At 44.0% G+C, this 13,422-nt stretch overlaps 1 protein-coding gene across 1 annotated transcript; it reads left to right on the top strand.

Moving 5' to 3' along the window:
• Positions 1 to 3,334: 3,334 nt before the first annotated feature.
• On the top strand, positions 3,335 to 10,431 carry LOC125517332 (wall-associated receptor kinase 3-like). Its single transcript, XM_087531248.1, has 3 exons — positions 3,335 to 5,816; positions 5,908 to 6,072; positions 7,856 to 10,431. The coding sequence occupies exons 1-3, from the start codon at positions 4,778 to 4,780 to the stop codon at positions 8,914 to 8,916; spliced, it is 2,265 nt and encodes a 754-aa protein (XP_087387374.1). The 5' UTR covers positions 3,335 to 4,777; the 3' UTR covers positions 8,917 to 10,431.
• Positions 10,432 to 13,422: the final 2,991 nt, after the last annotated feature.

Here is a 13,422-nt window from a genome sequence, read left to right as displayed (position 1 = left end):
GACGGGCGCCGGGGGCCGACGTCGCGATCGAGATGGCGACGTAGTACGGGGCGGCGGCGGGGGCGCCACGGGGACGACGGTGCGCGGCGGGGACGGCGACGACGGGCGGCGACGACGCGCGGCAGTGGCGACGCACGATGGGCGACAGCGGCGACGATATCGGGCGATGAAACTAGTTGGATAGAAGACGGGCGGCGCGCGGATGAAATCTGAATTTTTCGTAAGTGCCATATATATAGGAGGGACCTTTAGTACCGGTTGGAGCCACCAACCGGTACTAAAGGCCAATTTTGACCAGGTCAAGCGGCGTGAAGCGGACCCCTTTAGTACCGGTTTGTGGCTCCAACCGGTACTAAAGGTCACCCATTAGTACCGGTTGGAGCCACGAACCGGTACTAAAGGTGTTGCGCTGCCACCTGCGGTGCACTGGTTTATAAACCCAGCCGCGGCTGCTCCTTCGAACTCCTCTATATAGCAGGCTTCTGGGCCTAACTATAGTGCGCTGCCCTGTGAGTCTGCCGGACCTTCTGGGCCTGAATTTGCACACCCTAGGTCTGGCAGGCCCACTGGGCAGCGCCCCAACAATTTTTATAGTTTTTTCTTTTCTGCATTATTTATTTTTCTTCTATTTATTTTGAGTAATTTTTTATATAATTTTTTTCTTTTCTGCATTATTTATTTTCTTCTATTTATTTTTGAGTAATTTTTTATATAGTTTTTTTCTTTTCTGCTTTATTTATTTTCTTCTATTTATTTCTAAGTAATTTTTTTCTGTATTTAGTTTCTTTGTGACCCTCTCTACTCTTTCGCATATGCTATGCGGGTGAAATGATGATACAATGGCAAGTTTCAACATTTTCAGAGTTCATTTTGTAGTGATTTTCAATTTCACGGTCATTTAGCTCTCTAAACAATTTGGTAAATGACCGAAAAACAACAAATGATGTCAGAACGTGTTAGAAATGGATGACGTCGCTTTGAATGCTGCATAATGAACGCAAAAAAGTCGGGATTTCAAATAAGTATAAAAAACATTGAAGTGCCCGTGTAACAGATGAGTTCTCGTCCGAAACCCTGATACTCCGAAAGAGATTGTCCAGTTTGTACACGAAGTGCGTCCAGTTTTTGCCGTGACTCTCTCTACTCTTTGCACATGCTATGCAGGTGAAATGATGATACCATGGCAAGTTTCAACATTTTCAGATTTCATTTTGTAGTGATTTTCAATTTCACGGTCATTTAGCTCTCTAAACAATTCGGTAAATGACTGAAAAACAGCAAATGATGTCAGAACGTGTTGGAAATTGATGACGTCGCTTTGAATGCTGCATAATGAACGCAAAAGAAGTTGGGATTTCAAATAAGTATAATAAACATTGAAGTGCCCGTGTAACAGATGAGTTCTCGTCCGAAACCCTGATACTCCGAAAGACATTGTCCAGTTTGTACACGAAGTGCGTTCAGTTTTTGCCGTGACCCTCTATACTCTTTCGCACATGCTATGCGGGTGAAATGATGATACCATGGCAAGTTTCAACATTTTCATAGTTCATTTTGTAGTGATTTTCAATTTCACGGTCATTTAGCTCTCTAGACAAATCGGTAAATGACTGAAAAACAGCAAATGATGTCAGAACGTGTTGGAAATTGATGATGTCGCTTTGAATGCTGCATACTGAACGCAAAAAAATTCTAGAGTTCAAATAAGTTTAAAAAACATTGAAGTGCCCGTGTAACAGATGAGTTCTCGTCTGAAACCCCGATACTCCGAAAGACATTGTCCAGTTTGTACACGAAGTGCGTCTAGTTTTTGCCGTGACCCTCTCTACCCTTTCGCACATGCTATGCGGGTGAAATGATGATACCATGCCAAGTTTCAACATTTTCAGAGTTCATTTTGTAGTGATTTACAATTTCATGGTTATTTAGCTCTCTAAAAAAATCGGTAAATGACTGAAAAACAGCAAATGATGTCAGAACATGTTGGAAATTGATGACGTCGCTTTGAATGTTGCATACTGAACACAAAAAGTCCGGAGTTCAAATAAGTTATTAAAAATAAAAAAGAGGTGCAATGCTGGTTAATTAGCTTCAAGCCTTTTGGAATAGTGTAGTCTGCACTGCATATAGCTCCGTGCAATCTATGCTATTCCGAAAGTCTTGAAGCTAAGCAACATGCAGGTGAGCATTGCGCCTCTCCTTCATCGTCTCTGCACTCACGGCTTATAAACAGCTCATACTGCCTCTTTCTTGGCGAGGTGGGACTAAAAATCAGCTTACTAAGAAACTCTAGTACCGGTTCATGCCATGAACCGGTACTAAAGGTCTTCGTGGGGGCCCCAGCCTGACCACAGCCTGACACAACCTCATTAGTACCGGTTCGTGGCATGAACCGGTACTAAAGGTTGCCCACGAACCGGTACTAACGATGTCCGCCCGTCTAGCCGTTGGAACCGACACTAATGGACACATTAGTGCCGGCTCAAATTCAAACCGGCACTAATGTGCTTCACATTTGACCCTTTTTCTACTAGTGCTCGTACTACCACCAACTTCTCTACGCAAGAGAGGTGATTTTTAGGACTATGGTTCACCCGAACCTATGGTCCATGCCGTAGGATGTATCACTTCCCACGTGTGGATTTGTGTCCTGTTTTGAATTCAAAATTTCATGTTAAGCCCTAACTAGTCAAAGCCACGGTTAACCCTGGCACTAATAAGGACCCCCTAGGCCTGCGTGGGAAGTAGTTCTTTTTCATGGGCTAGCACATGTCTCTAGGTACTGTAGCACCTATGCACACGTCTTTATGAGCATAATTTGTACTCCCTCCGGTCCTTTTTAGTTCGCATATAAGATTTGACTGAAGTCAAGCCTCGTAAAGTTTGACCAACTTTGTAGAAAAAAGTGTCAACATTCATAGTCTGAAATCAATACCACTAGATGTGTCATGACTTAAAGTTTCATATTATATAACTTTAGCATGGCAGATGTTGATATTTTTTTATATAAATACGGTCAAACTTTGCGAAGTTTGACTTCAGAGAATTCTAATATACAGAGTAAAAAGGACCGGAGGGAGTATATATAAGAAAAAAAAGAATTCACTTGGACTATTGAAAAATATCAGACCAAAAGAACCTTCACAAACTCGTTTTGCAGACTGTAAAACTTCTGTACAAATTATACAAGATATTCATTGATGTTTGTGAGAATCTGTACTGATGTCATGTCACAAACAATAATTTTCTAACAGTTTTTTTGTTTTGTTTGCTTGCATGATCAGTAGGACATCAACCTATATAAGAAAAAGACAAAAAAAGGTTAAACGTGGCATATCATGTAGCACTGTTGGGAGTTGTAGATATACCAGCGGCTACAAACAATTATCTTCAAAGCTTGTGACAAGTCGATGTGTTTTAAAAATGTCCAGATCAAAATGAGATGCCCTTTTTCCGAATCAGTTGTGCGTGATTCCTTGAGCCTACTCAATGCATGTCTCGAGGAGAGAGCTGATGCACAAAACGATGCAATAAACAATGATGAACAGTGTTTGTATACATGCAATAATATTTTTTTACTACCTATGATACTCTTCAAATATGGACAATGGTGTTAAGAAAAAGGCACTATTACCCGCTCCCATACATTTGGATTAATGTTCCGTGTCCATTTTAGGTTCTGAAAAATGAAATGCGGTAAAAAGTAAAGCTCAGTTGCAGCAACATGTTTAGACTGCAATGAAGAGGGGTCATTGTTGATCAGCCTGCAAGGTCAATAAACAATGTTAGTTGATAATGTTGCTTATGGATGAGAATCATAAAATATATATTTTTCCACAATTGATAATGAACATCTAGAATGCTTAGACCCCGGTGCAACGCATGGACAATTATCTATATTGTTTACATATATATTACTCTCTTGTACTAGATCAGCAACAACTAATATGGAATGGAGGGAGTACAAGTCAACTTTTTGAGAAATGTCAAATACATCGTAGATGCGTGCACACACACACACACACACACACACACACACCGTCATCCACATCTACACATTGCTCATGAATGCTGGAGTTGAAGGGCTTCAAGAATAATGATCAATGAAGATGCATCGCTATCTACAAGATGAAAAAAATATCAGAGACAAATATAACGTTAGGTTTGATCCTGAATTCCTGATAGGTTAAGTGAATAACGACCTCTACTATTATATACTCCCTCCGTTCCTTTATCTAAGGTGCATTTTTTTTTTTACAAACTTTTCACAATGTAAGGTGTATTTGCTATAGTCAACCAACCGAAGGTGGTTTCCATATTGGAAGTGAAATTTAAAAGTGATTGCGGGTATCCTGTTACATCATCTATCTACCTATGGCAGTAGTATTAATATGTTTTTGTCCGTAATGATCAGAATCACTCTTTTATGAGATGCCTACGACTTTGCCAGGTCCAGGTTCATAGAAAAGAGAAAGAACGTTTATGTGGCTGTGCCATCCCTCTCAACGAAATCAAATTGTAACATACACAGACCTGTTCCAGCAATAGCTTATACATATTCCGTTAGAGCACATTGTGGCGTATACGCTGGTGTGGTATGACATGACACTAGCTATGAATATGATAAGTCAGAGTGCTTAAGAAATCCCAACCCAACCTCAGAGATATGAACAAACTAACAACTGCTAGTTACAGATTAGCACATATAGACGTACCTGGTCCCAGAGTGACTAGCAATAATCCAGAGACCTCGGTAGCAAAACAGAAGTAGTGCACCATGCCAATACCCTCCCAGCTGCTGCCATTTCTCCTTGCAGCAGCAGCAGCGGCACTCTTGATCTTGCCTGCGATTGCGGAACAACGAGGACTAGAAGAGCAGGAGCAGCAGCAGCAGGCGGTGGTGGAACGTCCGGTCTGCCAGGAGATGTGCGGCAACATCAGCATTCCCTTCCCCTTCGGCATGGGGAAGCCCGGGTGCTTCCTTCCTGGCTTCGAGGTCACCTGCAACACCTCCTCGTCCCATGCCCCCCGCCTGTTCCTTGCCTACAACATCAGCGGGCCATACCAGAAGACAGGCACCGTGAAGCACACGTACAACACCAGTGGCACTGGTTCTGGCGTGAAGTATAACGCGGTGGAGCTCATGGACATATCAGTTGGTGACAACGAGGCCCGAATATACAGCGCGGTCAGCTCCGACTGCAGCACAAGTGGTACGCGTTTCCTAGCCAGCCTTCAGGACACAATCTTGGACGACGAGGGCCCATTCCTCCTGTCAGTGACGCGCAATGTTGTCATCGGTGTCGGCTCCAACGTTGAGTCCATGATGAAGACCTCATTTGGGGAGACGGGGAAGGAGACGAAGGCCTACATGCCGTCCTGCCTTTCAAACCTCATGGGGAGCCTCCAGTACGCAACGAACGGTACGTGCTCCGGGCTGGGGTGCTGCCTGGCCTCTTTGCCCCTGAATGCACCCCCACTGACCAAGTTCGGAGTCTCGTTCATGTCCCGGCCCAACTATCTATGGAAAACCAACCCGTGCTTCTACAGCATGTTGGTGGAGAAATCTCGGTACAACTTCTCTACACATGACTTGAACGGCAGCAAGGTGCTCTACCCCGGAGGCGCACCCGTCGTGCTGAATTTCACCATCAGGAGCCTTGGTTGGTGTCCCTCAGAAGGACAGCAGCAACCTCCGGGCTACGCGTGCGTCAGTGGCAACAGCACTTGTGTCAACACCACCAGAGGCAATGACTATGTCTGCAAGTGCTTGATGCATTACCATGGCAACCCCTACATCACTGATGGATGCCATGGTATATACTACTTCAAGTACATATGCATAACTCAGACTTTATAGTTGGTATTCCTATTGATACATAATTAACTTTATTTTATCGTTCCCAGACATCAATGAGTGCAAACTCCCTGATTTGTATCCTTGCTCGGTTGATGGGGTCTGTGGCAACAGGTTGGAAGGCTATGACTGTCCATGCAAAGAAGGAATGAAAGGCGATGGCAAAACCGGACACTGTGTAGAAAATTTCCCCTTAGCAGCAAAGGTGGTTGTGGGTAAGCACTGAACTAGCACAGCATTTCAGCATACATTTGAATTAAGAACCAAGTATATATTGTTATCCAAATTGTACCTTGTGCCAGATTTAGGAATCAAATAAACGAGACAATGTACTTTTACCATTAGTTGAGCTTTGGACCAAGTACGAACTAATTGCGGCTCAATTTATTAACCAGACATCCGGACTCACCTGTTAGATGCAAATCCTTTGAGTTATGCAACTTCGCCGGCGAGTCTGGTCCGAAGGGTGCGCGGCACTGTCTTGGGATTAGATGACCCCTAAAAGCAAGAAACACACACACAAAGTACACACAGGAAGTAGGGGGCCGCCTTACTGTATTAATCTGAAAACAGCACTACATGTATGGTGACTGATCTCCACCAAAAGTATAAGGATTAATTGGTTATATTCCAGCACAACTTCTGCAAATTGCAAAAATGCTATTACAAAAATAAGATTTATAAATATGCCACTGCAACTTTACAAAAATAAGCTTGGACAAGCAATGAGTCGCTCAAGGTAATTCGTTGTAGCATCACGCCATGAGAATATCTTTTACGAAACTATTAGTAGTATAGCTCATTCAACATAATTGGAGAAAAACCAATACTGCACATGAAGTCAATGCAGATAGAAAAAAAATGGATTTGGCTATCTTTTCTGATCTAAAAGCTATGCATAAAAGCTAATGTTTGAAGACCATATCTCGTAAGTTACAAAAGAAGACAAATTTCCGCTGAAATACAGAATTCAGAGACATTTCAATAAAGGACAAACAACAGCTATTAAACTCATGGAGACATACGAGGTTAGGGAACATCTTTGTAGAATAGCGCTAAATAACTAAAATGTGCAATTCCACCACACCAAATTATGTGGAATACTCACATTAGGGCTGTGTGGCAAACTGGCAATGATCATAAGTAACAATTACGGACAGGGACAGCCATCTGTTTCGGAGTCTACAATGTTGTTAATATTTTTCACGTGCATCTAACAGAAAGCCCTGTGTATCACCCATTTATTGAAACACAAAGTTGTTAATTATTCCCGAGAGAAATCCTACCATTAGAGCTGAAGTTTTAGCAACTTTGCAATTCGACGAACACCCTGAGTGCGCTGCTTACCACCAGAAAATATGGCACTAGAAGGGGGGTAAAGAAAGATTGGAACTGGGAGTAGGAAAGGAAAATGGTAGATACCGTGCCATTGGCTGGACGCGGAGGAGCACAAATTTGGGTGGGTCTTGTCCCCGTCGAAGTAGCCGACGGCGAGATGCAGCTCTGTCCGCTTGCAGGGAACATAGATTGTGAGTGCCTCGTTGGGTTCCTGCTCACACTGGACTAATTCCCCTCGTGGTTAAGACTTGCCGTTGTCTGTCGCCTCCCCATCCGCCATATCGTCAACGATGGCAGCTCTGTGCTCCTTCGACTTCCTATTTTGCTTTCTTGAGTTGGTATTTTTTTTTATCTGGAGTTGGGATGGTTTTGCATGTGGAGAGAAGGGACCGAGAGGCGCACAGTAACCTGTCGGCTGTGCACACTCTGGAGGAGTGCAGGTATTGGCAGCGGCAAAGTGTCATAGGAGAGCGGCCATGTGCAGACAAGTAGCATGTCAAGACAACTTTTCTATTGATTACTTCCTCCATTCCATAATTTTTGTCGTGGTACACGAATTATGAAACAGAAGAAGTAATTAATTAACATGTTATGGTTGATAACTGTATTTAGTGTTGAACACAGTTTAACAAAAAGCTGTTACTACTCTATCATGTGTAGGCCTTGCTGCTTGTATTGTTGCACTTGTCCTCATGGTTATGGCCCATCAACTCCTAACACTCAAGAGGTTCCATGAACAAAATGGTGGACCAGTACTAAAAGGTGTAAAGAATATAAAGATATACAGAAGGAAAGAAATGAAACAAATTACAAATAACTACAGTCGTGTCATTGGAGAAGGAAACTTCGGGAAGGTTTATATGGGGACTCTAGAAAATAAACAACAAGTGGCTATAAAGAGGTCCATCAAAGTTGACAAGAATATGAAGGCAGAATTCACTGGCGAAGTTATAGTACAATCTGAAATGAGACACAAGAACATTGCAAGGCTCCTAGGTTGTTGCTTAGAGCTGGATGTTCCAATGTTGGTATACGAATATGTACCAAGAGGGAGTCTATATGATGCTCTATTTGGATTGAGGCGTGTACATATCATACCGGTAGATATGCGCCTACAAATTGCTGCTGGGTCAGCTGAAGGCCTAACATACATGCATTCAGCAGGGGAGTGTACAATCCGTCATGGTGATGTTAAATCTGCCAATATTCTTCTTGATGAAAATTTCTGCCCTAAAGTCTCAGACTTTGGTACCTCGAGGTTGCTCGCAGGAGGAAAGCCCGAGAGGACTGAACGTGTCGTTGGGGACATGAGTTACATAGATCCAATATATATGGTCCAGGGGATCGTCACACAGAAGAGTGATGTCTACAGCTTTGGGGTTGTTCTTATAGAGCTTATCACGAGGAGGCCCGCAACATACTCTAACAAGAGGAACTATGTTGCAAGCTTTGTCGAAGCGTATCTAGACAAAAGAGCAAGAAACTTGATTGACAATGATATCACAAGCGAGGTGGATATTAAACTCTTGGAAATGGTCAGTGGAGTTGCCGTGGAGTGTGTAAAACTTAATCCCGAAGAACGCCTAGATATGAAACAAGTAGAACACCGTCTCCTTGAAATTATTGGTCAAGGTGTGCAGGATGGACAACGGAGAAACTACCAGGCAGATCTCAGTCCTGCGCCGGATGATGTTGCTTTGCTTAAGTCTTGGGGAGAATGAAGAACCTACAAATGCTAACACTATGCATATTTGATCTTGTTATGTAACGGTTACATTGATAAACTTTTAGTTTTGATTGCCAAGACAAATCACATACCACTACTCCTATATTTGAAGTACACCAACACTAGTTATACATGTGTCCGGATTTGAAATTCGGATGTAATAATGTGTACCCACAAGTTTAAGGGTTGTAGCAGTCATCAATGGGAAGTATTTTACATAAATATATATTGCGTTGCTGTGAGTCAAAGAATACTGGCAAGACAGTAACAACTGAGGTGTCACTTTCAAGTCTCAGTCATACCTTTACTTAATACTAACTACTACTCTCTTCGTTCGGAATTACTTGTCTTGGAAATGGATATATCTAGAACTAAAATACATCTAGATACATCCATTTCTACTACAAGTAATTCCGAACGGAGGGAGTAGTAGTGGGAATATTAAAGTTTAGTTTGTGGTTACAGTTGCCGGAAAGTTAGTGAGTAGTCTTTTGTTTTTTGTTTGGAGTGTGGAGTTTCGGGGTTGAATCTGCTCTTCCTTTGCATTGAGTTAGTGCTCTTGTGATAATCAAATATTAGTAGCATTCTTGATCGGAGGGAATAGTTAACCCATAATCATTAGTTAAAGATGAGCTCACGATTTATTATCAGAAGTTTTTATGACAAAACTAATGATATTGTTTTCACCACACGAACCAAAATCTTGTTTAAATATACAGTACAGGTCATATTTTTAGAAACACCAAATACATCGTACATGTACACTCGTGGACACGCACATATACCTCCATACACATCAACACATTACAATGTAGGGCTGTGACATGGCCTTAGAAGCCACTCATCCTTCTAACCGGAAATTCCGGTTTATATCAAGCTCGTAGTGAAAAAGGAAAACAGATAATTTGCACTCAAAATCTGAAAACCGACAATTCGGTTCAGTTTGCGGTTTAACCGAATCTGGATGCGCATCATGCACAGGAGGCATATTCGAAGGCGTTTGGACCGAGACTGAACACAGATTTTGACAGTATAACACCACACAGAACTAACATGACACATAAACATAACGAAAGGAACATGAAAACGAGGATAAGAGACAGGCAGTACAGTAAAGGTGCAGTAGAGCAGCAGACATCGCCTAAGCACTAAGCAGCAGTAGCACACAGATGCAGCAGCAGACAGCGGCAAAGACACAGCACGGCGAGCAGCCATAGTCTACTTGATTCATCACATTCAATCATCAGTTTCAAAAGGATAGCAAGAACAGGGCACGGGCAGCATCAAATGGAAGAGGACTGGGGAGCCGGCCGGAACGTACATTGCGCGATTTCTGCGGTCGGGGCTCGGGGGACCTGGAGCTGGTACGCCGCCGCCGTGAAGAATAGTCGGGAGGGAGGAGGAGCCTGGGCGTACTGGAGGGAAAACGGCGGTCAGCACCTTGGCGGACGGCGACGGCGTGTCGCGTGGTCGCGGCGAGGCGACGGCCACAGAAGGGATCCCGCTCGGATGGGGGACGCGCGTGTTTTTTTTTATAAGGAAAAAAAAAAGAAATACGGTGGTTCCGCCTCCGCTAACTCATGGGAAAGCACAGCAGGCCTTGGACCCGTTCAATGGGCCCAAACCATGCGCGCAAGCCTTGTCATTGACAAAAAAAAAATCCCTCTAGCTTAGGTTTTTTTAGTGGGGTCTTTCTTTTTGAAATTTTTCATTCAAATCACGAAACAGTACAAAGTAGTTGACCCTTACAAGCACACTGAAACACAACCACAAAGGACCATGAACACCTAGAGTATCCTAAGACAATCATAACACAACAAAATCTCCGAAGCCCTGTGTCATCATCCCTAAATCTTGAGAGAAGACCCCTGCAGCAGAAGGATCTGCAACCAGACGCAAGCAGGTCATCATCTTCGACCACGATACAATTGCCGCCACGCTGCTTCCTCCTTTCTTGACACCAGCGCTGAGAGGGCATGGATATCAATCCAACACACCTGCAACAGCCGTCGTCATCTTTGGCTTTGAGTACCGCGAAAAGTGTCCTTTCCGAAAGGAAGAGAACTCGAGGCATCCGACCGATCCAGCACCGCGGCCGGGCCATCCGCCAGGACAAAGCAGGATCTCCCACTAGTATCGACACAGAGGAAGGAGAAGAACAACAGCAGCAAATCATACCGACAAGAAAGAAGAAGGGTCTTCGTCTCCCTGCATCCATCACCATCTGAGGACCCAAACGACCAGTGCCAATGGACCTCCAGCCACCATAGCCAGCGACCTTGACGAGCCCCGCTGTCTCCTAGAGGAAGGCAAAAGCCTCGCCTAACTGCGAGCGGAGCCCGGAGAAATTTATTTCGATGCGACACCACCGCAACGGCCTCGACAACATCTCCCTCAACCCTAACCCTACCACACACCCACCAAACAAACAGACCCGAGGTTCCCCCTCCCTCCCGCTGTCGAAGCGGCCAACGGAGAGAGAGGAAACCGGCGGTGCCACCGGCGGCACGCAAAGGAACCCTCGCCGCCTCCCTAGATCGCATCGTGCGATTCTATTTATCTGGGGAGGCGGTCAACCTATCAGGCCGATTGTTGTTTGGGGTCGAAGCATGTCTTGCCTGAAGGATTTCGTGGGAGCAACTAGTTAACGAGCGCTCCTTCGGAGCGCTCCGCGCGTGACAAGTGTCGCGCGCGGAGCGCTCCCGCAAGGGAAAACCAGTTGCGCGGTTGGTTCCCGGTTTTTCCTTTCCGGTTTGTGGTTTGGTGTGTTTTGCAGTTTGACCCTCGAACTACCTGAATTTTCCATTTTCCCTTTCTGCGCGAAAACACAAAAAAAATACCGGTTCACGCGGTTGGTTCCCTTTTTCCCTTTCCTGTTTCCCTTTTTGTTCTCATTATATTTCCGGGTAATGGAGATTTATGGGGTAGTTACGGGCGGGGACTACCAACACTATAAAATGTCACCTTTCAAGTAAAGAAAAAAACAACTTTTTAATGTCAACTTTCGGCTCGTTTAATTTTCATAAACATCTTGAAGGGGGGGCATAGGTCGAAGTGTGTGTTGGTCGTGCGGCGTGCTGGTTCGTGCGGCACGTTGTACGTCGTCGTGTGGCACGGCGCCTCCGGCGCGAGGGAACCTCCGGCTCGCCTTCGGCTCATTTAATTTTCATAAACATCTTGATGGGGGGCATATGTCGAAGTGTGTGTTTGTCGTGCGGCGCGTTGTATGTTGTCGTGTGGCACGGCGCCTTCGGCGCGAGGGAACCTCCGGCTCGCCTTCGGCTCGTTTAATTTTCATAAACATCTTGAAGGGGGGGCATAGGTCGAAGTATGTTTTGGTCGTGCGGCGTGCTGGTTCGTGCGGCACGTTGTATGTCAGCATCTAGTCACTCTCATGTTTGTTTACAAATGGGACTTCTGTTTAATAGTCAGTATATTATTGAAAAAAAAACTCTCTAAATAAGTTGTCTGTAGAGGTAGCTCCAGATTAATTCAAGCTGGATTAAAAGAAACTAAGTACAATTATGAAATAACTCCGCGTACAGGGTGGGTGAAGCACCATAATTAGTGTTGTGGGTACCTAACCATTGAAGTGCCATATTGCACAAGCATGGTCCATAGTTAGTTGAATGAGGTTATAAACCAAGTATATGTGAACTTTATTATTTTACAGAGCTTCTGTAGCAGTGTATTAATAGTCTCTGTTTATTTTGTTCCTTTTTTGTTCGCAGAGAGGCGTGAACTGTGGAGTCGTCGAATGGGTTGACCACCCATGGCCTATCATTATGCAAAGGTGCCTACTTAAGCTCTGGGGGATGTTAGATGAGAGCAATGATGATAGGCAAGCAAAGGATGAAGAGATAAGCATGCTTAAAATGGATAATGAACAAGTGAACCTTAAGCTCGAGAATCTTGTTGCAGCTGTGGAAAGAACTAATGTAATTACCATGAAGATTGATAGGCAGAAGAAGCGGATGGGTATCGTTGATAAAGACGTCAAGCCCATTCAAAGGTCTCTAACAAGTGCCATTCACAATCTTACGGACGACAATGGTGAGATTAAGCTGGATAGGGATTTTCTGAAGGAGGTGCATAAACTGAAGGAGAATAGAAAGAAGATGGAAAGCGTCATCTGTGATCTTTTGGGGCAAGGGTTAACGAACACTGATGACCTCCTGATGATCAAAGCTATCCTCGAAAAATGATTATTAACAGTTGCCTTCTTTTGAAACGTTGCAAGGGATACTCGTCTAGTATAAGTTTATGCTTGGACATGGTTACTTGACTAAAGGCATGCATCTCATTTTGCAATCTTTCAGAGGGTGTGTGACGGTCTACACACATCAAATATTGATCTCCTGAATATTTTTATATTTCAAAGAGGCAATCTTTCGTCTTGGATTGTTCCTGTGACGCCCTCGATTTGACCGTACACTAATCATATACGCAAATGTGTACGATCAAGGTCAAGGACTCACGGGAAGATATCACAACACAACTC

This window comes from Triticum urartu, chromosome 6A (assembly GCF_056163025.1).
Source record: "Triticum urartu cultivar PI428250 chromosome 6A, HENAU_Tu73, whole genome shotgun sequence".
NCBI classification, from domain to species: domain Eukaryota; kingdom Viridiplantae; phylum Streptophyta; class Magnoliopsida; order Poales; family Poaceae; genus Triticum; species Triticum urartu.
The sequence above is the reverse complement of the archived record's forward strand: the minus strand, read 5'-3'. Positions and strand labels throughout refer to the sequence as shown.

Excerpts from the sequence above, each read along its gene's own strand:
- LOC125517332 (XM_087531248.1), top strand. The coding sequence starts at position 4,778 with ATGCCAATACCCTCCCAGCTGCTGCCATTTCTCCTTGCAGCAGCAGCA. Across the intron at positions 5,817-5,907 it reads CATCACTGATGGATGCCATG|ACATCAATGAGTGCAAACTC; the intron begins GTATATACTACT and ends TATCGTTCCCAG. Across the intron at positions 6,073-7,855 it reads AGCAGCAAAGGTGGTTGTGG|GCCTTGCTGCTTGTATTGTT; the intron begins GTAAGCACTGAA and ends TATCATGTGTAG.